The sequence below is a fragment of the Chenopodium quinoa genome, unplaced genomic scaffold (assembly GCF_001683475.1).
Source record: "Chenopodium quinoa cultivar QQ74 unplaced genomic scaffold, ASM168347v1, whole genome shotgun sequence".
NCBI classification, from domain to species: domain Eukaryota; kingdom Viridiplantae; phylum Streptophyta; class Magnoliopsida; order Caryophyllales; family Amaranthaceae; genus Chenopodium; species Chenopodium quinoa.
The window spans coordinates 8,077,223-8,102,489 of record NW_018743292.1 but is presented as its reverse complement, the minus strand read 5'-3'; the positions used below and the strand labels follow the sequence as shown (position 1 = coordinate 8,102,489).

General features: G+C 33.4%; 3 protein-coding genes across 3 annotated transcripts; all 3 read right to left on the bottom strand.

Moving 5' to 3' along the window:
- Positions 1-211: 211 nt before the first annotated feature.
- Positions 212-5,287, bottom strand: LOC110736828 (epoxide hydrolase A-like). Its single transcript, XM_021917145.1, has 3 exons — positions 4,535-5,287; positions 920-1,161; positions 212-751 (listed from the first exon to the last, which is right to left on the bottom strand). Exons 1-3 carry the CDS (start codon positions 5,009-5,011, stop codon positions 505-507), a joined length of 966 nt encoding a protein of 321 aa, XP_021772837.1. The 5' UTR covers positions 5,012-5,287; the 3' UTR covers positions 212-504.
- Positions 5,288-11,244: 5,957 nt separating this feature from the next.
- On the bottom strand, positions 11,245-15,283 carry LOC110736827 (protein FAM133-like). The gene is made up of 6 exons (XM_021917144.1): positions 14,792-15,283; positions 12,495-12,564; positions 12,336-12,395; positions 11,979-12,026; positions 11,783-11,839; positions 11,245-11,696 (listed from the first exon to the last, which is right to left on the bottom strand). Exons 1-6 carry the CDS (start codon positions 15,031-15,033, stop codon positions 11,604-11,606), a joined length of 570 nt encoding a protein of 189 aa, XP_021772836.1. The 5' UTR covers positions 15,034-15,283; the 3' UTR covers positions 11,245-11,603.
- A 5,171-nt stretch (positions 15,284-20,454) lies between these two features.
- On the bottom strand, positions 20,455-25,029 carry LOC110736046 (probable pectinesterase/pectinesterase inhibitor 21). Its single transcript, XM_021916200.1, has 4 exons — positions 24,233-25,029; positions 23,462-23,906; positions 22,189-22,899; positions 20,455-21,867 (listed from the first exon to the last, which is right to left on the bottom strand). Exons 1-4 carry the CDS (start codon positions 24,875-24,877, stop codon positions 20,651-20,653), a joined length of 3,018 nt encoding a protein of 1,005 aa, XP_021771892.1. The 5' UTR covers positions 24,878-25,029; the 3' UTR covers positions 20,455-20,650.
- Positions 25,030-25,267: the final 238 nt, after the last annotated feature.

Here is a 25,267-nt window from a genome sequence, read left to right as displayed (position 1 = left end):
TTCCTAACACGTCACAGCATTATACATACATTAAACAAATTCAGCCAACATTTCAATTTTTTTTTTGATTTTTCAGTTTTCCAACCTACATCTATCTGTCTGGTATGGTAGCTGGCATAGGCGCGGAGAGCTCATTCTTGGAGCTGTGCATGCAATAACTTGCATTGTGACAGTGGCAATGCTATTACAATCAAAGACATTTGTATAAGGATGGATGTAAACACAAACTTAATATACCATATAGGACTAATAGTAGTGACCACTTAGACCAGTAGAATGAATAAATTAAACTACACATTTTTACATTAGTACTGCAAATCTACAATAAGAGTACTCTACTCTAGTGTACAAGAACATAACATTGAACCTAGAGTTTCTTATTGTTTAGGAGAAAACACACGACGATAAAAAGGTTCAGAAGAACCATCAACCATACTACATTTAAACAAAGGATTTCGTACATACCACCCCGTACATAAGAAACACAAGAGCCAAGATTAAAGATTAAAACTTGCTGAAGAACTCAATTATGTGCTCATTGACTTCCTTAGTTCTCTCTTGGTTGATGAAGTGACCAACTCCTTCCAAAACCACTACTTCCTCGAGCAAAGGCACGTCTTTCTTGAACCCTCCTTTGTGCACATATTCCTTTACCCCGATCATATTATACACCATGTCTAAGTCTCCCACGACTAGCTTCGCTGGTACCTTCACCTGCACGCCTGTCCAAGGCGCTGTCAGCTCCCAGTTCCTGCATCAAATATCAATCAAATTAATCAGATATAATAAACTTTACGTAGTCAAGTCTCACTTTCTATTTTTTGACAATATTTTGTATCTTCAAGAAACTATAATACTCCCTCTGTTCTCAAATGTGCGATTAAATAGAAAACATTAATCGAGTTTGAGGTCACCATACCAGTCCAAATTCCGGTAGTGATTTAAAGGACCGGTGAAGCCGTTACGTTCATATTTGGAGGCATAGTAGTTGATATCTTCCTCAGATAGCCAAGAAGGCAAGGTTATAGAATTATCAGGGTAGTCACCAAAAGCTTTTCCTTTGGGCAGCATTGGTGCACCTGGATCACGTGAAGTCAGGATTTTCTTCAGGACATGCTTCACACCATATTCTTTTATTTCAGCTTCAATATCTCCAGGTTCCTACAAATTTAGACAATGTTATACTACTACGAAAATCCTCTCAATTAAAAAGATACGACGAAAATTTAGATTTTACTTAGAACAAATTATACTTGTTGCATAACTTATTGCATGTTTAACGTCGTGAACATATAATTAAGGGTGAACATGCAATAAAAGATAGAGATAACTTATTGCATTTTAACGTCGTTAACATATAATTAAAAGTGAACATGCTACATGTCGCCTTATGTTTAATGAAAATTCTAATGTAATCTTATGACTTTTGACTATTATAATTTTTTTAAAATGGACGGCTGAGATTGTTTGTTTTTTTTTTATTTATCTTTAATTAGTAATTTTAATTTAAAATTATTTTTTTAATTATTATATATATATATATATATTTTTTATTTCCAGAATTTTGAAAATATTAAAAATAATTTCTGGAAGATAAAAATATATTTAAAATAATTAAAAAATTATTTTTAATTAAAAATACTAATTAAAAATAAATAAATGAAATAAATAATCTCAACCGTCCATTTTAAAAAATTGTGCTAGTCAAAATCCATAAGACTACATCAAGATCATTGTTTAATGCTTCGTATTGAGCTCGTAATACATTAGAATCATAAATATCTTAAACTCGTTATGAGCTCTTTAATACTTCGTATTGTACTTTTTTATATGAAAGTATTCCATTGAAATGTTTTACGGATTTGTATTTGTATGATTATAAGTAATCATTTTATTCAAGAAGAATGTAAGTTTATAAACTTAAAACCAAATTATTGAGACTTATTTATATATTTATTATTTTTAATATAAAAAGCCGAATTGAGACTTGGACAGCACATATGGATGAATGTTCATCATATTAGTCATAAACCGTATGCAATGAATGCAAAACACATAAAATTCAATAATCATCCTGCATACAACTTGCAATTCGAAGATAATAATTCAAATTAGACGTTCACACACACCTAAATAGCTAAATGCATAGGCTTAAACACTCACCAAAATGTATTTAATGCAAATATAATTAGAATATATGCAAAACTAATAATGAAACAAAGATAAAACTATTAAACATAAATCAATCATTACAAAATATGATTTTGTCATGCATTTAAACTGATTTTATTATATGCTTTTAATTCTTATAATTCTTATATGTTTGCAACCCCGATCTTATAATTGCATACATTATGAACATTTTGAAAAGTATATAATTTTAGGAAATTAAATGAGTAAATCGCATATATTACGACCGTTTTTAAAAGTATATAATATTAGGAAATTAAATGAGTAAGGTGGAGTAGTTCAGAGTAGTTAATTGTTGAGATCAAGTGGGTTGACATTTTTGTAAAAATAATATTGACCCCAAATATGAGGTACAAATGCTTTAAGAAAATATTTTACTTTATTTAAAGAAGGAAGATTTTTTTGGTCTGAGTATGCAATAAAGAAGTTGGTTGTATTATTTACAGAGGTTACAGTATTTACTTATACAGCAGAATAAATACATAGTCAGGACTCAACAATTGAACCAGTGGTCAAACCTATTTATTTGGTCAAGTTCAAAATTACAATTCAAAGACAGCTATTATAACAGGGGTAATTCAATCAAACTTTGTTTTCTATCCATTTCGTTTTTATTGTCCTACTAGAAAACTTTTTTTCGATAAATAAGTACTTCGTATATAATAAGGAAAAATATACTTTGTTTGAGTGGTCAAATTTCTTATATAATGCTTAGTGAAAACAAAGTCTCTCTCAAAATTAAGTTTGCTTTTTGTTATAAAAGTATTAATCATCATGTCAATGAAAAAAAAAAAAAAAAAATCATTGACTATTATACAAGGTTACTTACTTTTGGAGACAACTTTAATTTTGTAGGAATTAGTTTGACAAACGCTTTAACTTAAGAATCATTTTATTCCTACCTTCTGTCCTATTGTCTCAATTTTCTTCTTGATTTGCATGCATGATTCCTATACTATTTCTCTACGTTATTTCCTTGTCACATGTTAAAGGGTAAACTACCTATCAACTCAATACAACTCTTTAAAAAAAGTTAAGTTAGATTATACGACAAACATTAAGGAACGTAGCGAATAATTCATAAAAACCGACATTGCAATTGCTATTGAGCTGCCTTGGTTGGCATGCATTGATAGCACATTAGCACGCATGACATAATCTTACTCTAAATGGGGTTGAAGTAGCAGAGATGGAGCCCATGCAACGCAGTTCAAGTTTCACGGATTGAACCGGTTGCACCAAATTGCCTAATGTCATTAATATCACATTCATGAACTAGCTTCATATATATGGGACATCACCCGAAATGATTCTGCACTTGGCTCCCCCACCTCTCTTGAATATTTATAATCATAAAACAAGTAATTCGTATGCAGTAATAGTGTATTGATATTTTACGTAAAAATTTAATATATTTCCTAGATAATATAGGATAGAAGTAGGACCACGAATTTTCAAATAAAAGTTGAAGTATCAATTAATGGAAAATTCAACATGCGGTTTGAATAACCAAATAGTACATGGGATAGTAAGATAACAATTTTTACCACTTTTGTTTCAAAGGAATGGTGTATACATTTAATAAAGATTATTGATTATTGAAGCAAGAATACAAGAAAGAAATAATTACAATCAATCATAAGTAGCATGTTAGTCATTTAGCCTTTACTACGATTGAAAAGTGGATGTATGCTAAAGCCTTAAAGGGAGTTTGTTGTTAGCCAATATTTGGTGGAAGTTAAAGTGGTAGCAATGTAGCATACAAATAGCCATGATATTTAGATGTTAAAAAGTCTTATGCATCACCATCTCATGGTTGGCACCTGGCAACATTATTGTGGTTTCTCTATCTTTTTATATTTTAATATTCGATAATACAGTTCGGTTTTATGAGATAAGTGGCCACTATACACTAATATTGCCTAGCTAGTTAATGTGTGGTTCATTCAATTAAGTGAACGATTTAGAAAGTTCATATAAAAGCTTATTTTAGAAATATATCAATTGACAAAGACTAAGTCCATGGGACCACTTAATCGAACAAACTAGTTGACATTAAAATGTATATTGTTTTAAAAAGGCAGAATAGAAAACGTATGTTGATTGCTACTTAGCCTGTAAAGTCGTCTTTTTTTTTTTTCTTATGTCTTGTTACGAACTTAGCTGGTAAAGTTGTTTTTTCTTATGTCTCGTTACAAACTTAGCTGGAAAAGTCGAGAACACAATAAGGTATTAGTGAGCTTAGCTAGTCAAGTTACTTATCTTTAAACTTCATGAATAAAAAAATAACAATTAAGCAAATTAGAAGGAAGCTAAGTAAAAGAGAAAAAGGGAGAGAATTAACCTGAAATCTGCACATATAGTAATCATCACCCAAAAAAGCTCTGAGAGTTTGAATGGGCTTCAACTTAGGGTTCCTAGGCCGAAACGGAACCGAAAGAGAGACAAAAGCCTTAATCCTATCGGGCCTAAACATGCAAAGATACCAGCCCACCATAGCACCCATATCATGGGCCACAAGCAAGACTTGATCCACATCAAGTAGATCAAGAAGCCCAATAAGATCCCCAACTAAATGAAAGCAAGTATAATTTGAACTACAAGGTGGAATATCAGAATCACCAAAACCCCTTAGATCTGGGGCAATTGCATGGTAACCGTTGGATGCTAGGGCAGTAATCTGGTTTCTCCAAGAGTACCATAACTCTGGAAAACCATGAAGAAGTAGTACAACTGGTCCTTCACCTTTTTCAGCAAAATGCATGTTTATGCCATTTACTTGGACCGTCGTATGTTTGATCTCATCGAATGTTTTTCCCATTTTGATTGACTGTGTATGTTTGCGATAAATTGCCTAAATGATAAGAGGGATGACTTGTTGTGTAATATTATAAGGGTTCTATGTAACGTTGGTGTTATGTATATTTGATCATATAAGTGAGAAAGGTGGTGGAAATAGATAGGAGCTAGTAGTAGTGTACTTGGGGAAAGTTGTGGAAAAAAAAAGGTTAATATTAATTTATGAAAAGCATTTATGAGAAAAGTTGGGAGTAGTATGATTTCTTGTGAGTAGTGATCTGAAAGCTATGGATGTTATTCTTATATATAGTGCAGTATAAAGACCGGTGGGAGCATGGGGAGATATCTTCATAAATGGTGCAAATTTCTTGTGATTATGGCAAAGTCCAACCAATATTTAAATTTTGTTTACTTTATACGAAGTATTAATTAAACATTTCCCCAAGGGAAATCATTGGGATGGAATCCATAGTTTTTTTTGCTAAGGTAACTAAACTCGGTTATGTAATCCAGAGCTTATTATACCTTGACTAATCTGGGTTTAAATAGGGACATATTTTGAGTATCAGAATACTCTTATAGCAAGTGGAGGTCAGATATCTGAAATCGAGGCCTTTGGTTAAAGTGGTCAAAACAATAGATTTTTGGCCAAACTCATATTATATCAGTTGGAATGAACTATCCAAGTACATCTTGCCGATTCCAATACATATGTCTCTATGTTTAGTATATACACATAGCAAAAAAATGACCTTGCATGGACGCAAATTCGATACGAAAAGACAAAATTAGAAAGTTAATTAAAGCAAATTAAAACTTGAAATTAACCTAAATAACCTAAACTTGAGCCAAAGTTAAACTCAAATATCGACTAAAATATCATCATCATTTTCTTCATCATCATTGTTTGATTATGGAAAATTCACCCAAGGCTCACACAAATAATTAGGTGATTTACTTTGTTCCAATGATTCAATTTATTGTTTGGGAAGAATTATAGTAACCTAGAGTTGTTAGCTGCCATATGTGGGACATATCCAGAAAAAGTCATGTCATGCCAAATTTATGTTGATCTTTCATGAACGAATCCCATATACAACTTGGTCAAGTATCTTATTAATGAGCTCCTTAATTTTTTTATATACGAAGTAATTTTTTTGCAAATTGGTAAAAAATTAACGTGTTGTTATATACGGAGTAATTTTTTTGCAAATTGGTAAAAAATTATCGTGTTGGCTAGTTGACTAATGTCAAATCTTAAAAATAATGTCCATACACATTCTATGCCCCATGCCGACATACCTTTTGTGCCTTATTGAGAAGTGATACGCTCATCATGCCGATTTGGCTAGGTACAAGTCATGCTTATACGAGACTCTCGTGCAGGCTCAGTCTATGCCTAGCACTATAGCTACTCACTAAGTAATCTACTCCATATAACCACATAAAGTCACGTAAAAAAGCAATAAAATGTACGAGTGATGATATTTAGATGAATAACACACCTTTTTGTTAAAATGAATCACTTATTAATTAATGTTAGCTATCAGCCCACTGTACGTTATATGGGTAAACTAACCAAGGTTGTTTTCCCCTGAATTTTCTGCACCCACTTAATTCCTTAAATTAGGTCGGTAGGATTTAGTGAAAATGAGGCCCTTCTAAATTGCAAAAAAAAAAAAAAAAAAAAAAAAAAAAAAAAAAAAAAAAAAGAAAACTGATAAGAATTTAATTGAAGGCTCATATTCACAAGAAATTACAACCACACAACACACGTAAACTTTGGTCAACCACTGATCGTATTAAAAGTATACTTTAATTATTGCTGAGTTTCTGACTGCTGCTGATTTATTTATTTATTTTATTTTATATTTTGACAACTGTTGAATCTTCATGCAAAATTATTATCATCACGCAATGCAAAATTATTTATTTGTTCATTTATATTATCTAATCTCATTTTTAAACTTCATCATATGAGTCTGTGTTGTATTGTAAGTAAAAGAAAAAACGGATATATATATATATATATATACTCCCTCCGTCTACGATTATCTGCATCAAACATCTTTTTTGCGGACTTCTAGGCAAAAATTTTAGTGGAGTTTAATTAAGTTTAGGTGGGTTTAATTAAGTGGGAAAAGGGAGGGAAAGAAGTGGTCCCTTATTTTTTTGTTTTTGGGTGAGTTAAAATGAGTGGGGAAAAAGGTGGAAAATTGAGGGCCCCTTTTATGAGTGAAAAAAAGGTGGAAAATTGAGTGTAATTAAAAGATGTTAAATAAAGTTACAAAATAAAAGTAAGGTAAGATGGTCTTTTCTTTAAAATTTACTAAAAGAGGAAAGAAAAAAAATTTGTAGCACATAATAGAGAGCACCCATTTATGACAAATATTGCCGATAATTTTGGACGGAGGGAGTATATTATACAAATATTATTGTTTTTCTCTTTGACACCTGTTGAATCTTCATGCAAAATTATTAGTATGATGCAGTGCAAGTTAATGTGCATGTGTTTATAAAAGAAAATTTATGAGAAGAGGAGGTTATTAGGTGCACTTGCTACTGTGCACTGATAATAATGAGTTGACTCTCATTCCTTCAACCCTACCTGACTTTAAGGGGTTGGCTTAGCTTCTATGTTTCTTTGTCTTCAAGATGGTGACATTATTAATAACAATAGAAATGTCTAATCTTATACTCTATTTGGATGCCACAAATGAAGAATCTAGAATTTAGGAGCATGTATAACTCCCTTGGATCCTTCTCATTCGTCTCAGATCATATTAATTTTTGGTCTCACAAACAGAATTCAAATAGGAAGAACAAAAATAATTGGAAGGAGTAGTAGCCTAGTTGAGAACAACTCGCTCTCCGTCATCTTTCATCTTGGCCTCTTGGGGATCAGACTAGGGTTCAATTCTCATCTTACGGCGGACCTTGGTTCAGATGTACTCAAGGCTCTGGTCTCTGCTACAGGGTGCTTGGAGATAAGAAACTAGCTACTCTATAGTTACCTTCGTTTCATAATGTTCTAAATTTGAGGATGAGATTGCATTACTATGAATATTATCATATTATTAAGATGGTACTCTGATTATTAAATTATAATTAAATTCATTATTTTATTCCTATAATTATAATTTATAAACAACAACTAAACAAGTTGTTATTAAAAAAAAAGTAAATATAGATGATGAGACATATATAAAATAATTTTAATAACATAAAATATGAAGCATTAATTAATTATTTTTACTTTTTCAGAGGTTATACGAGTATTATTATCACGTCATCATCAAAGCCACACTTTTAGCTAGCTAGCAAGTAGCAAATATTTCTAACAATTTGGTGGATGGAGAATTAGGACGGGTAATTATAATGTCCGTAACAATACTACACTATTTTCTTCCTTTTCACTCTAAGTCACCCTTCAGCTATCAGCAATAATTCATTAAGATTAGACGTTGAAATAATGGCGATTTCAATGCAACACAAGAAAATAATAATAGGATTAGGTGTATAAGGAGTAACTTATTATTTTTATTATTATTTATTACGAAGTATTATTATTATTATTATTATTATTATTATTATTATTATTATTATTGTTATCCGAATAATTTATAACGGCATTATAAATACAAATTAAAGGTTAGGTATATGGATATGGAGTAATAAAGCCTTTAGTTTTCGCTACTTGGGTAAGACTTTTTTTGATGATTAGTATGCGTACTCTTGGTTCATCAACCTATATTTGTAGGTTTATTAATCTTTAAGTGTGGTTAGCGATATGCATTGTGATTAATTAATTCAGAATAAATGTCTTTTGAAATAATGCATGTATATTAAGACGATGGAAGTAATTGCATAGGAAAATTTGGCAAACAGTGATGTTAGTATGCTAGTACATCATAAGTATTTTATTAAATAACATTATATTGATTTGATTACTTGATCGACAAAGAATAATGTTGCATTTAATTTATCAATACATAAACAGTTTGATAATTGAAATTTTGAATGGCTTGTCATTTTAAATGTGTGATGATCTTGATTGCAATTGAGTGGTCATATAATGATGCCATTACTCCTTTTCTCCCTTGAGAATATGTAGGCATGTAGTTACTTCATTTAATACATTTTCTAAATTGATAATAATCTTTTTCTACTATTAAAAAGAAATTGATCTTGTTGTTTGTTTTTTAGCTCTTCTTGTCAATTATTTATAGATTGGTATTATATATATTTGATTCAACTTGAATATTGATATTTTCCTGTTTTCCCTTTTGATTCCTTATACATAGGCTTGAGAGTTGTATATACTTTCCTTTGTCTCAAAATACTTGTCTCATAGCGTTTTGCACAAGATTTGTACAAGTAAAAATGTAGACAATATATATATATATATGCTAAATAAAATCGAGTATGTAGAGGTTAACGGGCCTAACGCCTATGCTCATGCGTGTCAATGTATCGTGTTAAGAACTAAATAAAAAGAGATAATATATAAAGACCGAAAGATTGGGATACGAATTTCTATAAATGTAATTATTCATGAGTAAAATTGATCCTTAAATAATGTATGGGGCATGTAGTTTGAGGAGTACAATCCTCATGGTAGGGCTCATAAAGAGGACAACGAAGGCTTAAGTAAAGAAAAAAGTGAAAGATAAATAAATGTGAAATTTGACTATTAAGAATAATTTAAAAGAGATTTAAAGCTCTGTTACACATCAGTTGAAAACTACTTGTATTACTTACTACTTAGTGTACATGTCTTTTTAGTGTATTACGGAGTATGTCATTAAAATGTACAATATCGATTTAATATGTTGGACTATTTTCAGATTTCGCCAATGGATAAAATTCTTGCATCAATTAATGATCATTTATGATCATGGATTAGTGGCATGAAAATTGTTCAATATGCAACGATCATGACTTTACTAAAGTGAAGGATTTATTGAATTTAACTGTAATGCATTTTTTTTTTTTTGAAAAAAAAGAATTTTTAGATAAGTAAGCAAATTGCATACAAGTCGTCAAGTCCTACCAGAATAAGGGGATTATCTTCATCAAAATGCACGTAGCGAGAATTGAACCTCCAACCTTTAGAATAGAAAATGTTCACCTTTTCAAAAAAGCTAAGCTTAGCTTGGTAACTTTTATCAATGAATCAATTTTGTTATTTTCTCTATAAAAAAGAGGGAATCCCCATTTATCTTGATGATAAACAAAACTTGTTTATCTAATGGCAAGATTGTAATATATTTGCTTTGGAATTTATGCTACTAATTTAATATTATATTTTTTTTATTTTGTGCTTTCCAGCTGGGATAACGGAGATTATCTTATTCTTCCTCCTTGCTTCTTCATATATGCTACTACTCCTTTCTAATTGCAGTAAACCATGTCCACCACCATATACATACTAGAAGCTTCATCTTCTTCGTTCTCGATCCTCACACGCCTTATGCCAACACCACCGCTTCCGACATCCCCACCACCATTTCTAACGGCTTTGCCGTCAAATTAAACGAAAACCATAAGAAAAAGGGAGAAATGAAGGGTATGGTGAACCCCAAAGAGTAGGGGTGACGGGCTCCTCCATTGATGCAACCTTTAAGCTTGAATTCTCCATTAAAGTTTCTAAAATCTCCATTGAACCTCTTCAAATCCACCGACATCTCCATTAACGCCGTTAATCTATGCTTAATTGTGAACTTATTTTATACATAAAATCACAAAATTACCCATATTTAAATGTGTAAATTGACTATTATACCCTCATGATAAACATATATTGTTTATCATGAAGATAAATTTGTATTTTCTCCACTATAAAAAATTGAAAAATGGATATTGTAATAAACTCTATCACCCTAATTATAATTCCCCTTTCTGATGAATCAAGTTTTGTACAAACTTTGAAGTTTATCACAATACAAGGAAGGGGGAAAGCGAACAACTACAACTAAGGGAAGGTAAAGAAAGGGGCAAGAATCGAAGAACGGAGGTAACTGGAGGAGGGGGCAACGGATCACGGATCGAGAAAGGAGGTCTATTGGAAATGAATCAATTTTCAGGTTATAATCTTATGTGTGATCAAGGCTTTGAAGATAATCCCCAGTTAAAACACTGGGATAACGATTTTTTAACAAAAAAGTGGGTAATTTCATAAGCAACACATTCTGGCTTTATTTATTTCCTCCTTGTTCCAATTTGCTGATCTTTGCCATATGAAAGTTCAAAAAAAAAAAAAAATGACTGTATTGACTGGTAATAAGGAAATCCAATTACCACAAAAAAGGAAAAAAAATACGGACAATAATACCACTAATATTACATATTAAACTTAATTGCATCGAAGAAATCCCCAATAATTCAAAAAAATTGTTAACTAGCAAAACACAGCACATCAGACATTACTAGGGCACACAATCAAGGCACGATTCGACAGTGTAATCAGCAAATAGTATTGCAAAATTCAAGCCTTTAAAAGCTTGAGAACTTCAAGCACAATGCTTTGTATCTATAAAGCTTGAACAGAACCTTGACTTGCTTAATAATGAGTGTAAGTTGGACCTCAAAGAGACCCCAAGGGCCCAAGGTAATCAATCATAGCTGGCATTCAGGAACTTCAACAATTCGTTCCGCTTATTCTCTGCAAACTTGTCCTCTTTCGATTTTTCAAGCTTCATTTGTATCTGCGGGAAGTAGCAGCAGTAACAACACATAATATGAGAATCATTTCAGAGAGCTCGACCCTTCATAAAACAAGCTGAAATGTTACCTTTTTTCCAGATACCACACTTCGACGAACACCATCATCTTTATCTCGCCCTAAAAACTGCATGACAAGCACATAAGATGAGAGTCGGAGGTATTATAAAAAAAAAATATAAAATAAATAAAAAATAAATATAAAAAAAAACAGCTACAAAATGCTTCAACAAGAAATCTAGTTATACAACACATGCATTATTTACCTTGGATAGCTGCACAGGACCATTACTCCGTCGCTCATCCTGCTCTTTCTGCATATAGCTCCAAAAAGCAGGAGAAAGCCGAACCAAAAAACCATCCAGACAAGCCAATCAAGAGTCCAGACATCAGGTCATAGATCCCAGCTCCAATTTTGAAGAGCAAGTAACAATAAGAGTGTCAGAGTAAAAAAGATGATAAATAGAATATGTCAAAATGCTACTACACTAGTAAAATAAATTTTTAATCAACAAAAAACATTTTGTGTGAAGTGTGTCACTAGTTTCACATTCACTACAAATATTTTGGTTTTGAATGAGGGATTAAAAGTAAATGCTTTTGTGAGACAAGTGTATTCCTACCTCTTTATTGTGCTTGTGTCGTTTACGGTGATGACTCTTATCCTTGTCTTTTCCTTTGTTCTGAGAAAACAGCAGGTCATAAAATGCCATATAGATCCTTTTTATTTTTGGTTAAGAAAATTCCCAAAAGAATGCAACGCAAGCCGGTATTAAAATTACCTTCTTTGGCTTGTCATCATGCTTGCGTCTTCTTGAGCGACTTGAAGTTTCACGCTCACTCTCAGAAGAGCTACTCAAGTTCCAAAAAAAAAAAAAAGTTTAATATACTGCAGAAAGAGATATGTAGCCAAGGAATCAAGTCAAAATTCGACTAAACAAATACAAGGGAGCAGCCCACAACATTCAAGAATGCATAAAAACTAATGCAATAAAGACCCACCACTTGTATAAGATACTCGATAACAATATTGAAGTAAATGATGGCAAACCTCATATACTCTACAGATTTCTAGCAAAAGACCATATAATCTAAACATGACCCAAGCAAACAGCAATGTCTAATGGTCAAGCCTCCATTACATACAAGATCTAAGTAAAGAAAAAGCCAATCCAGGATTCCAAGTAGGGAAATGCAAGCAAAGTCACTAAGATTCTCTTATCAGTTAGCTAATCCCAAATTAGTTCCATCAATGTATAGTAGAACACCAGCTGTCCATCAATTTGCATACTAAGAGAGAAATTAGTGTTTCACATAATTTAAATGCTAGTTGTATAACATGAATTCCAAAATGTTCCACAAGCTACCACTACAAGCCTGAAACATGACCAAGTGGTGATTGCCTGCATCAGAAACCCATACCCAACTCCATGAATGCAACACCGACATGAAAGAAAGCTACATCACTTGAGAATTTTTATCAAGTTCAAGTAGCACAGTCATATACTTAGGTGCTAGGCCATAACATGAAAGTTGGACGCTCTAAACTAGATATTGACACAAAAAGGAGGAAAGCCAAATGCAACCTTCCAACTTCTTGTCATACTTGTTACATATGCATACTCAAGTTCAGATACGAGTGGGACAGGTGTTTAATAGTAAAACTACTATTTTAAAGACAACACTACTTTCTGAGCTGTATATGATTTTCAACTTCTCAAGCAAGTTACAAGTCATGAAATACATTAACTCCTTAAAGGCTTACAGAAAATATCTTCTCAAGCTTGTAAGCATCTATTTGAAGCCGTTCTCATAAGATCAAAGATATGAAACTAACACAAACATGTAAATTGTATTAGCCAATGGACGTTAACTGTTGAGTATACTCTATAGAATCTGAAGTCAGAGTAAGTGATACCAGGTCACAAATTCCAGGAGAGAAAGAGGACAAAGTATCACATAACGAATTCAACGTCTAGGAATATAAGTACAATCAATTTTCCTTTAGGGTTGAATACAACATATGGTGTGCTAAATTTCTGGAAGACATGACACTACTTGGTTTTTGCATCACTCATTTTCTGCGTAATTGTTACCAAATTCATCCTTGGTTTTGGGAAGTAAGCACTTTTAACAGCTCCTAACACAATCAATTGTTTGACAATAAGGAATGAATGAGAGTTAGGGGATTACAGGATATAAGAGTAAGAAGGTAAGGTTGTATTTTCATCGTATTAGAGAGAACATCTCCTTAATAACAAAACCTAACTTTTCTGTTCTCACATCATCAAATGTACGAAGGACTTCCAAAACAAAAAGAGCTTTTAACATTCACATCTGGAATCCTCATTTTGCTCATGGCTACAGATAGCAACGTATCGATCACAACTGTGCCAATCAACATAATCTCACCAATTCAGCAGGTTCACAATTTTTACGGCATTAGCTTTTATCTCTATCCGTCTCAATACTACTTCACCTTTAATACTATCTCTATTCGTCTCAAATCATCAAATGTACGGACTTCCAAAACAAAAAGAGCTTTTAACATTCACATCTGAAAACCTCATTTGTTCATGGCTACAGATAGCAACGTATCGATCACAACTTTGCCAATCAACATAATCTCACCGATTCAGCAGGTTCACAATTCTTACGGCATTAAGCTACTATCTCTATTCGTCTCAATACTACTTCACCTTTAATACCTCCCCAACCACACGAGTAAACAAAAAAGATGTTATTGCAATCAGTCCTTTTAAACTATGACTTAATTCATCACCAGCTAACGAATCAAATACTAGTCAAAATCTCTGTAATTGCAGCTCAAATATGAGATAATTGATAAAATAAATGTAAATCCTATAATATTAAAATCATAAATTACAAAATCCCCAATATATTTCACAAAAATATCATCAATTGCAAAACAATTAGTCTTCGTGATAAAACAACAAACAAAAAATCAATTAAATCATTCAAACACGATAAGATAACCGATAAAACCTAAAAATAATAAAACAGAATAAAACCTACTTAACAAATACAGCTGAGAAAATAAAAGGAAGGAGAAGTATACCTATAATCATCCGAAGAATACGAATCAGAGGAATGAGAATCGGAAGAAGAGTGACGACGACGACGTCGTTTAGACTTGGAATGAGATTTAGGTTTCCGGATCTTGAGGGACTCGCGATGGCGGTTGCTGCTACTGCTGCGGCGGCGTCGACGACGGCGGCTTCTATCTCTGTCAGAGGAAGAAGACGATGAGATCGATGACGTGTCGGAGGAAGAGGTCGCCGTCGATGGCGAAGCCGCCATGATTGAATGAGTCAAAGAGCTGTGCGAGAGGAAAGGAGGATGATGCGAGAAAAAGGTAGGGGATGCCGGAATGGGGGTTTTCTTATGTTTGTTTGCTTGGTTTGGGGTTTGGACTCGATTACGGCTTTATTGGGTTGTCAGATTGTTATTTGTTAAGCTCTAGCGCCGCACCCGCAACTCAATAAAGATTTCGCAAGATAAAAGAGGTTTCATCCCAAAACAATTACGTTTCCAAGTTGATCAATCCAAAATTATTTCCCACTTTGCATTGGATTATAAATTAATTCCCAGAGTATTGTCTAGATTAGTTAACTACCCTTTTTTTTTATTATTTTTTTTTTAAGTTCAACCAAGAACCGCAATCGACGATAGCGATTTTACGGTTTATAACCGCTATCACAAATTGCGATTTTAACTTCAATGGAAGCCGTTCTGTAGTTTGCGATTTCAACTTATACTCCCTGCCACTTATATTAACAACTCCCTCCATCCCATAATATAATTATTGTTTTCCTATTTTGGAGATCCAAAATATTGTTCCTGTTTTTATTTTTGGATATATGTAAAAACCATTATACCCTCACTTTTTTTAATTTTATTCATTGTACTTCCTATATTACCCTTGAATTTTACACATGCCTTGTACTTTTTTCCATTTTTTCTCTCTAACTTTTGTTTATAATTGTACTTTTCACTTTATTAATGCACTTCATCCACTTTCTTCTCCTATTTCTTAAATATTTTGAAAAAACACAAACAGAAACTATATATTGGGACGGTGGGAGTAGTATTTGATCGCCGGATAATAGGTCGTGTCTACTATCCTAAATCAAATCAACAATTTATATTCCTAACCTTACTCTATCAAGTTACACTCGATAGTGGCAAGCTAGGGTCGAACCACAGGGACTAAGTGTATCAGTTTGAGCTAATTAAACTAGTAGGAAGGTTGTGAGATAGAGAGTAGAACAACTAAAACACTACTTAAAGCAATCAACAAGATATTAGGGAAAGGGGAATCCAATTACATTACTGAATTCAACAAATTGTAATTAGATGATCATGGTCTCAATTAGGAACGATTAACACACTCAACTCACTCTCGCGCAATTAAGCATGCTAATTATCCTACTAAGCTAATTCACTCCTGTGTAACTAGCCTAGCATAGGCATAGAAGAATTTAGACTCTCAATCAACTCACTTCCGCACAATTGGTTGAAAGCACAATTAAGAACCCAGAATCAATTAGCTAAAAAGATTCTAATCAATGTAAGCATCATCCAAACACAAGAATCAAGAATCAATTGCATACTCATCAGTAATCACAATCAATCACTCAATTTTCTTCATAACCTTCATCCATTTCCCTAGAACAAAATCTAAGCAAACATAATGAAGAAAAACATGGAAAACAAGGTAAAACGAGAATTAAAGCAAGAATCAAACAAGTAAACTAATTACCTAGTATAATCAACAAAGAATTAAGCAAAAACAAGAATTAAACAAAGCAATAAATGTGAGAGAAAGTTAAAAAAAAAAAGCTCATTGAATAGATGAGAAGAGAATCCACAAAATTGCTTATTCAAGCTCTCAAATCTCCATCAAAATCCCAAGCTTTCTCTCTCCAAAACTACTCCTAAACTAGAGAGAGAAACTCCTAATCTAAGCCTAATCCTAATTAGTGGAGAGAGAATGTAAAAACTTTATTCTCTTTCAACCCAATAGAAATCATTCTATTTATATTACAAGAAGAGAAAGAAGGAAATCCTGAAATTAAGATCGAAAAACACCCAGAAAGCCGCGCCCGTGGTAGCAGCTTCTCCAAGGCATCTCCAGGAACTTGCAAAGGCTAGAAAAAGGGAGCAGCCGAGCTTGCGGTGGCCGAGCGGGGCAGCTTGCTCTTGCTTGCTTCTTGGCTTCAAGGCTTCTTCTTATGCAATTTTTCGGCCTTCTCTCGGATCATCAACATCGAGGAACGTGGCAAGTACCTAGACAAATAGACCAAGAGAGAAAAGAGTGAAAGATCACATAGAAAAGCACGCAAATTAAGCTAGAACCCGAACAAAAAGCACATTATTCACAACTAAGGCCTAAAAACATAAACTAAGACAATATTAACTAAAACAAGAATAAAAGGACTAGAAATAACCAAGAATGACCAAAATAAACCTAAAACTAAGGGAGAAAAGCACCCTAAAATGTGTCATGAATGACACTTATCAGTATTCCATGCTTATTATATTACCTTGTAAAAAGAAAAAGGCATACAACAAATCTTGATAATGCTCCAAGTACACCAAATAACATAGCAACTTTAATTACTCAAAAATCTAAACCTAATTTCCCCAAGGCAAATTTAATTACTCAAAATTAAAAAACCAAGGCATAATGCTCCAAGTAAACCAAATAACACTGTAAACATAATTAAGGTTGGAAAAGGTGGTGGGGAAGGAATCCAGGCCACAACGCAGTGTGTTTACGATGGTGAGAAGCTGGTGGTCGTCATGAAACGCTATGGAGGAGAGAACAATGGTAATCGATTTTTGTAACGTTGCTCTGTTTTTTTTCTTTTTTTTGTTTTTTTTAAAAAAATAAAAAATAGTACTTTTGTCGATAGAATGAAATGAGGTGGAAAAGAAGAATTGGGAGTAACTATTAAAAGAATAAGAACCGTTGTTAGTGATTGCGGTTTTACTCCTTAAACCGCTAACGACGTTAGCGGGTTTACTACTTTAAAATTTTTTTTAAAAAAATAAACTAAAATCTTATCCGATCCTAGGTGGACAATACTTTGGGAATTATTTTTTAAACCGAAGAAAACAGGGAAATTTTTTTAATTTAAGCTATATTGATGGAAATCGTTCATAGGAGGAGTAGCCCTTAGCCTTATAAAGTGATTAACTGTTTATTCTTCAACACTTATACTAGTCCTCTTTGGCTCTGGTGGTGGCTTTTAAGATTATTGAAACCATAGGTCAATGGTTCAACCAAGCTAACTTTGGTCTAATGATAAGAGTGTACTTTCCAACCTTAAGGTTGGGGGTTCAATCCCTATTAGAGACACTTTGAAGTGGGGATCCCTTACTCTTTCCCCTTCACTGTTAAAAAACCATGAGGGTTGAGGTACGGTCAGAGTTTTTTTTTCCTTACCTTAAAAAAAAAAAAAAAAAAAAAAGGCCAAGGGTTCATGGACTAGTAGAACAACTAATAAACTTTTAAATAACTTGGGTGTATGATAAAGATTTATTTATTGTATATTACTATATTAGTGGTAATACTTTAAAATGATTAAATGATACCTCAACATATTGTACATAGCTCAAAATTACTAATACCTCTTTTTTATTGATATTGATAATAAATAGTTGTAATAACTGATTTGACTATCTAATTCTGTTAGCTAGTTTGATTATTAGCTCGTAGAATAAACTATTTGAAAAAAAGTGTTTGGTACTATATTAATATTAGGAGTAATTATTAACAACTTTAGGATAAAATAGTCATATTGTTATAAGTTTAAATCATCTCTTTGAAAAAGCTCAAAGCTCCCAAATTAGCTTTTTACAAATAGCTTTTTGGGCATAATAAGCTATGTCAACTAGGAGTGAAAGTTCGGTTTGCGGTGTGGTTTATATTTCAAACCGAAATCAAACCATATTAATTCGGTTTTGAGATTTTTCAAACCACACTGCACCATATTACTATTGAAACCGAACCAAACCACATCGTTTTAAGTTCAATTTTTCTAAGGTTCGGAAATATACCAAGTAAAAGCCTACCTAAAAACTTTCTCTCGCCTCTTCCTCTCTCCCTGTCCAAAAAAAACCCTAAAATCTTTGACAACCGCAAGGGGCTACCATCATCATCTCTTTGATGATGGTAAGCCCCATTTCTTTCTTTGTTTCCTTTGTTTTTTGTTTTTTAGTCATTAATAATCCTCCTTATTTTCTCTTTATGAGAGTTTTCTTCCCAATTTTTGGGTTTGTTCTCTCCTTTTGTGAGAGTTTGGTGTTTGTCTTTCTTCTCTTCCCTTATGGAAGATTGAAATTTATTTTTAGGGTTTTATCTAAAAGATTGGATTCATGGGTTGTTATTCGTACAATTTTGCAATTGGAGTTGGAATTGAGGATGCGATCGACATGGTTAAGTAATGAATTTTCTTCCCAAAACTATGTCAAGAAGATGGACTCCCTCACAGAAACTGCATTATTCAGCGAACAATCGGGGACTGTGCTTCATCGTCAGATCTAGTTTCTCATCATCATAGTTTCTTTAAAGAGGAATTTTACTTGATTAATTTAGATTGTATTTTACTTTTCTATAATGCTTATTGTAGATGTTGTATGACTTTCAATTAATGATATTTTATCTTTCCCTTCAAAAAAAAAAAAAAAAACCACACCGCAATTTTTAGGCCTAGTGATTGGGGCTTTAATTTGCAACTTTTATGGGCCTAATTACTCAAAAAACTTGTTTTTTGGGTTTGATTATCCAAAAATAAAGCCAATAAATGTCAAATAGCAAATAATGAAATAACAAGTTCTAGCTTCTAATGAAGTAATGATAGTGATTAAGGCCTTATTTAGTTCAACTTATTTTTACTTATTTCAAAAGAAATAAGTTCAGGTCAGATCATATCAGAAAAAATAAGTTCAGATCAGTTCAAATTAGAAAAAATAAGTTTAGATCAGATCATCGTTTTATGTGCAATTTTTTATCGCTATATATCTTTAATTTCGTAATGAAAATTACACATTAATAAAATACCATTATTACGAATCTAACAAGATCCCATTTGATATATTTTTTCCTTACAGATTATCGTACACTTAAGGTCATAGTTTGGTCAAATCAGACAATATGATCAGATCAGATAAGTTCAAATAAGCAAAATTAAGGTGAACTACACAGGGCCTAAGTCTTATAAGACTTATAATTTGGATATGGGACATATTTCGGTTTGGAATTCGGTTTTTCAGTTTTTCAAATCCTAAAACCGAAACCAAACCGTAATTTTTTTTTCTCAAACCAAACCAAATCATATTAGAAAAAAAACCGCACCGTATTTCTAATTCGATTCAACTTGCGGTTTAGTTCGATTTTAATTCGCATTAGTTTCACCTCTAATGTCAACCCCCCAATAACGGATCCCCCAAGTTACCAGTGGAAGAAGTTTGTTTATAATTGTTGAAATAGTTGTTAGATTAGTAAGTCCATCTCGATGCGTAGATGTTGTGTTTCTAGTTTTCTACCCGTGTGTGTCAACATTCGTTGCAAGTTTGCTATTTCCAAATCCATCTTTAACTTTTTTTTTCTACAAACTTTGTAATATTTACTGTAAATTACTTGACATATTCTCACTAAATTTTTATTAATTTTCCTCTTATTTATATATTTAAGCATTTATTGAAGAATGAAGGATCAACATTCAAATGACTTATATTTTAAAACGAAAGGAGTAACATAATATATGTACAATAGGTTCTAAAAATTTATCAATGTAAGCTAATAAAGGTCATAAACTTGTAAAGAAAAACGCAAAAAACAACAATCAAAAAGCTTTTAAGAGAAAGTAAGAGATATAAGCTACAAATAAAGGCCTAATTTAAAATCCATTCATATGAGTAGAGCAACCCACATAATTACCCCACTCAATAACATACTTAACTCAATGTTAGACTTAGATCCAGAGTTGGTTTTAGGTTTAGGACTAGTTATAGGAGGCTCTTTATCAGCTTCATCAACGGGCCCGGGTTCGGGTGCCAAAGCAGGTGGAAGCCAGTCAGACACCTCCTCTGAACTTGGACTTGGGCTAGGCCCATTAGTAGATGTTGTTGGACTAACACTTGGGCTAACGACGACACTGCTTGGTGAAGTAGATGGGCTTGGGGGTTCAACCCTAGCTGGGCTTGGCTCATCACCATCAGGAACATTCCCTGACATGTCATCATTACTTGCTTCATCTTCGAACTCCATTTCTTCATCTGACATTAACACTCTTTCAAGTTCACGCATTTTTAGTGGGCCAATATGCGGCAACTTCTTTGCTTTTTTTTGGATTGGGCTTGGGCTTGGGCTTGAGGCTGGAGCTCTAAGCCTCTTTTGCCTAAACATTGGAGGAATGATGAGGGTTGTGTATTGGGCTTCAAAAGGAGGAGGAGTTGGGCTGGGAGTAGTGAGTTCACTTTCAAGCTCCACTTCTTCATTTGACATTAGCACTCTTTCAAGTTCACCCATTTTTAATGGGCCAGTATTCAACTTCTTTACTTCACTTGGGCTTGGGCTAGAGGCTGGAGGACTGGGCTTCTTTTGCCTAAACATTGGCGGAATAAATAAGGTTGTGAATTGAAATCCAAATGAAGGGGAAGTTGGGCTAGTAGCTGGTGTTGGGCTTGGAGTCGTGAGTTCCGCCTCCGGAGGTGTTGCCTGTGTAGGTGCATCGGTGGCGGTGGTTGTGGCCGTGGTGGTAGTAGTAGTAGTAGGTGAATCATCTGTCCCACTTTCTTGAGAAGATAATGCACCACCTCCTCCTCCTCCTCCTCCTCCTCGTCCTCCTTCAGTAGATGAATATGATCCTTTGGAAGGTGTTCCAGTGGAAGAAGTGATACTTGAGCTTGTTGAAGATTCATGGGAAGATTTTTTCGTAGACGTGTCAGGGGAAGAAGTGCCACTTGGTGTTGATGAACCTTCAGAAGTTGATGGGGTGGATTTTGAGGGAGTAGAGCCACTTGAAGATAATGATCCACCATGAGAAGTGGTGCCACTACTTGACGAAGATTCGTAGGGGAAGGAGGATGGTGCTCCTGCTGGTGCATTTGGATCTTCATCTATGCCTTTACAAATAGAAGTTGCAATAGCTTAGTTGTTAGTTAAAAAAAAAAAAAAATCTTACATGCACTCGGGTGTACATAGAGTTAGGTTTACCTAAGAATATTTTTTTGTATTTCCAAACACAATGGTATATGATACAAAGGTAAAACCAATTATACTAATGTTTTCCCAAGAAAAATAAAACTATCACTACGTTTTATTATCTTCAATTTTAATTTCGTTCATGCATTTCCTTAGGTTAAATTTTGTACGTATACTTTGTGATAGTTGTGATTTTACATGTATACATTGTGATATATAGTTCCTTAGTAGAGTTAATTTACCTGAGGTTGGACCAGCTGCACTAGACAAGGTTGGTTGATAAGGTATACCAGAAGCTATAATCCAATCATCATTGTAAAAGAGTGTTGGTGGCATGAACTTCTTAGCGCGATCATAAACAATAGTCTTAACACCGCGCCACTTAACCCTATCAGCCAAACCCGCGCCAGCACCAACATTGTTATACTCACCATAGTAGAGAGTATCAAGCGCGAAATTACCTTCCCAAGGCAACCATCCTTGAGGTTGGATCAAATCATCAATTTGAGACTCCATAATAATTGTCTTTGAAAATTCCTTCCAAGGTCTTCCTAGGTAAGCCTTGTTCTTATTTCGAACAGGGTAGTATTCGGGGTCGGATTCAAATTTACTGCTATGAATAATTATTCCGGTTGGTTGATGCCTCTCCATTCGGCCTTGGGCTGTTACAATGCAATTTTGGTTTTCAAGTGGTTTGCGAACAACAAAGGTACAATTTTGGAAAAATGCAGCCGCGTCACCAAAGATAAAATCGATTGTTCCTGTGATTCTACAATCACGGTAGAATTGGCGGTAGGTGTGAGCGTAGAGAGTATCTTGGTATCCATCAAAGTGACAATTAAAGAAGATGGATTTATCTGTTTGTGCACGAAATGCGACAGCTTGATGTTTAATTGCTCCTGCCGTATTCTCAACTCCAATGTCCTTAGCCATGAAGAAATCTCCAAGAACAGCTGCATTATATTGCATCATGTCAAATTATTAGTTGGAGAATCAATAACTCAATACTAATACCAAGTACATTGTACAAAATAAATTTAAAGAAGCAATCTTCTCTTATTCATGCATTTTTGTCCTCAATTTCTAGTTCCTAGTTTGAATTCTATTCTTAAACTGAGCTATAAGTTCGTATTATGCGTATCTAATGTAGTTTTATGACTTTTGACTACCACCATTTTTTAAAAATAGACGGCTGAGATTATTTGTTTTTTGATTTATTTTTACTCGTAATTAGTAATTTTAATAAAAAATAATTTTTTAATTATTTTAAATATATTTTTATCTTCTAGAAATTATTTTTACCATTTTTTAAATTCTGAAAATAAAAAATATATATAATAATTAAAACATGATATTTAATTAAAATTATTAATTAAAAATAAATAATCTCAACTATCCATTTTAACCAAATAATATTCTTTTTTTTTTATTATTATCATTTTATGCCAAATAATCAATTTATGGCAAAGGAAATTTAAAAAAAGGGTGAAGAAATCATGAGTTTAGAACACTTACACAAAGTAGCAGTCTTAAATGTTTTGGTACCATCAGCAAAGTTCTTGTTGTTAGTAATCCTTGTCTTAGTTGGGCCATCTCCAATCATTACAACATTAGTCATCCATTTGAAAAGTACAAGATATTCATTATAAACTCCTTCCTTAATGTAAATGATAAAACTCTCTTTTCCCTCCTTTGGAACTTCCTTCAAGGCTTCTTCAATTGTCTTATATTTTCCGCTCCCATCTTGAGCCACCACCACATTTGCCCTCGCCTTCAAATCATCGTCCAAGGTCGTGGCTTCCAAAAGCTTACGTCGAAACCCATCTACCCATTCGGGATAGACTTCACCCTTGTGATGACCTACAATTGGAACCGTGGTAAGAAGCCTTCTCCTTCGGTCCTGTTCGCTGTCCTGGAGGAGGACTCCCCCATCATCATCGTTTAAGAGACGTCTATTCACCTAAATAGCATGACACATTTAAGAAAATATAAAAAAATTATTGAGCGTAATATATGATTTGAAGAATGCTCAAAAAGCCAAATTATTTAAGAGGGAGCCCCAGTTTATCACCTTGATAAACAAAATTTGTTCATCAAATGGCAAAATCCTAAATAAATCAACAAAAATGTCCAGTCAACATGACATTTTTGTAATTATATCAACAACTGTGAGTCCCAATTTACTAGAAAGTTGTTGATTTATTTAAAAATTTTGCTATTTCATAAACAAATTGGTGATAAACTTGAATTTTCTCCATAATTAATAACATGGTTTTGTCACTACACCTGAGTTGATAATAATCTCCTTTTGTTAAACGAAGAAATGTCGAGGCTGCTAAGCAACGACGACAAGTCATTAACAATAGCAAGTCCATTGCTAGACATTTCCATGGCCGTTTGCAACACCTTTCTCATCTTTACACTCGCATCCCCGGTGGTATTTTCGAAACCATCTAGACACGTCTCTTGGTACGTTCTTGTAGCACTTAGCCATATCTTAAGGTTTTCTAGTGCACTATTAGCTTGAGTCATATCAGATTTTGAAATTTCATCGAATGAACGTTGGAAATCATCAATCGCGTCTTGGAGTAGCTCTTTACAATCTTTAACAGCTGCAGCCGTCTTAGGATCCTTTTCGAGCTCTTTTAAGACCATCGAGTTTTTAGAAATATCAATCAACTCGGCCTTAGCGGATACAAATGCGGCCTTAATTAGCTCCTTAGGGTCATCGGTCCTGACCGTGGCTAGACTTTTAAGACATGCATCTTTATAGTCCGTAGGGTTACATATAGCTTGGACCGCCTTAGACGAAGCAGCCAACTTTTGATTGTTATTTTTACCCCAATTATGTGATACGAAGCTAAAGGTCACGGACGCAATCAGCCCAACAAGGAGCAAGGAGGACAAGGTAATTACTGCAACTCGCGACATTAATTCGCGATATTAAATTATCAAGTACTAATAATTATCAACGATTTTACCTTAATCACAACCTTTTAATCATTAACAAGAGAGCTGCAATTTGGAAAAATAATAAGGAAGGCTCTCTCTATTGAAGACGAGAGGCCCTAAAATGTTAGAAATAATTTGGTTATAAATATAAACATGAAAAAATGGAAAGTGATTAGTAAATGAAAAGAAATTAAATGTTGGTTAAATTTTCACTTTATTAATAATATTTGAGGTTCTAAGAGCATAATGGAGTTAATTAACAGGTTAATTAATGGTTGTACTCTCCAAATTAGGATTAATCCAACTTAGCTTTCTTCAAAAGTTTTCCTCCTCAAAATTTTTCAGCTATTTTGATCAACCTCTTTTATT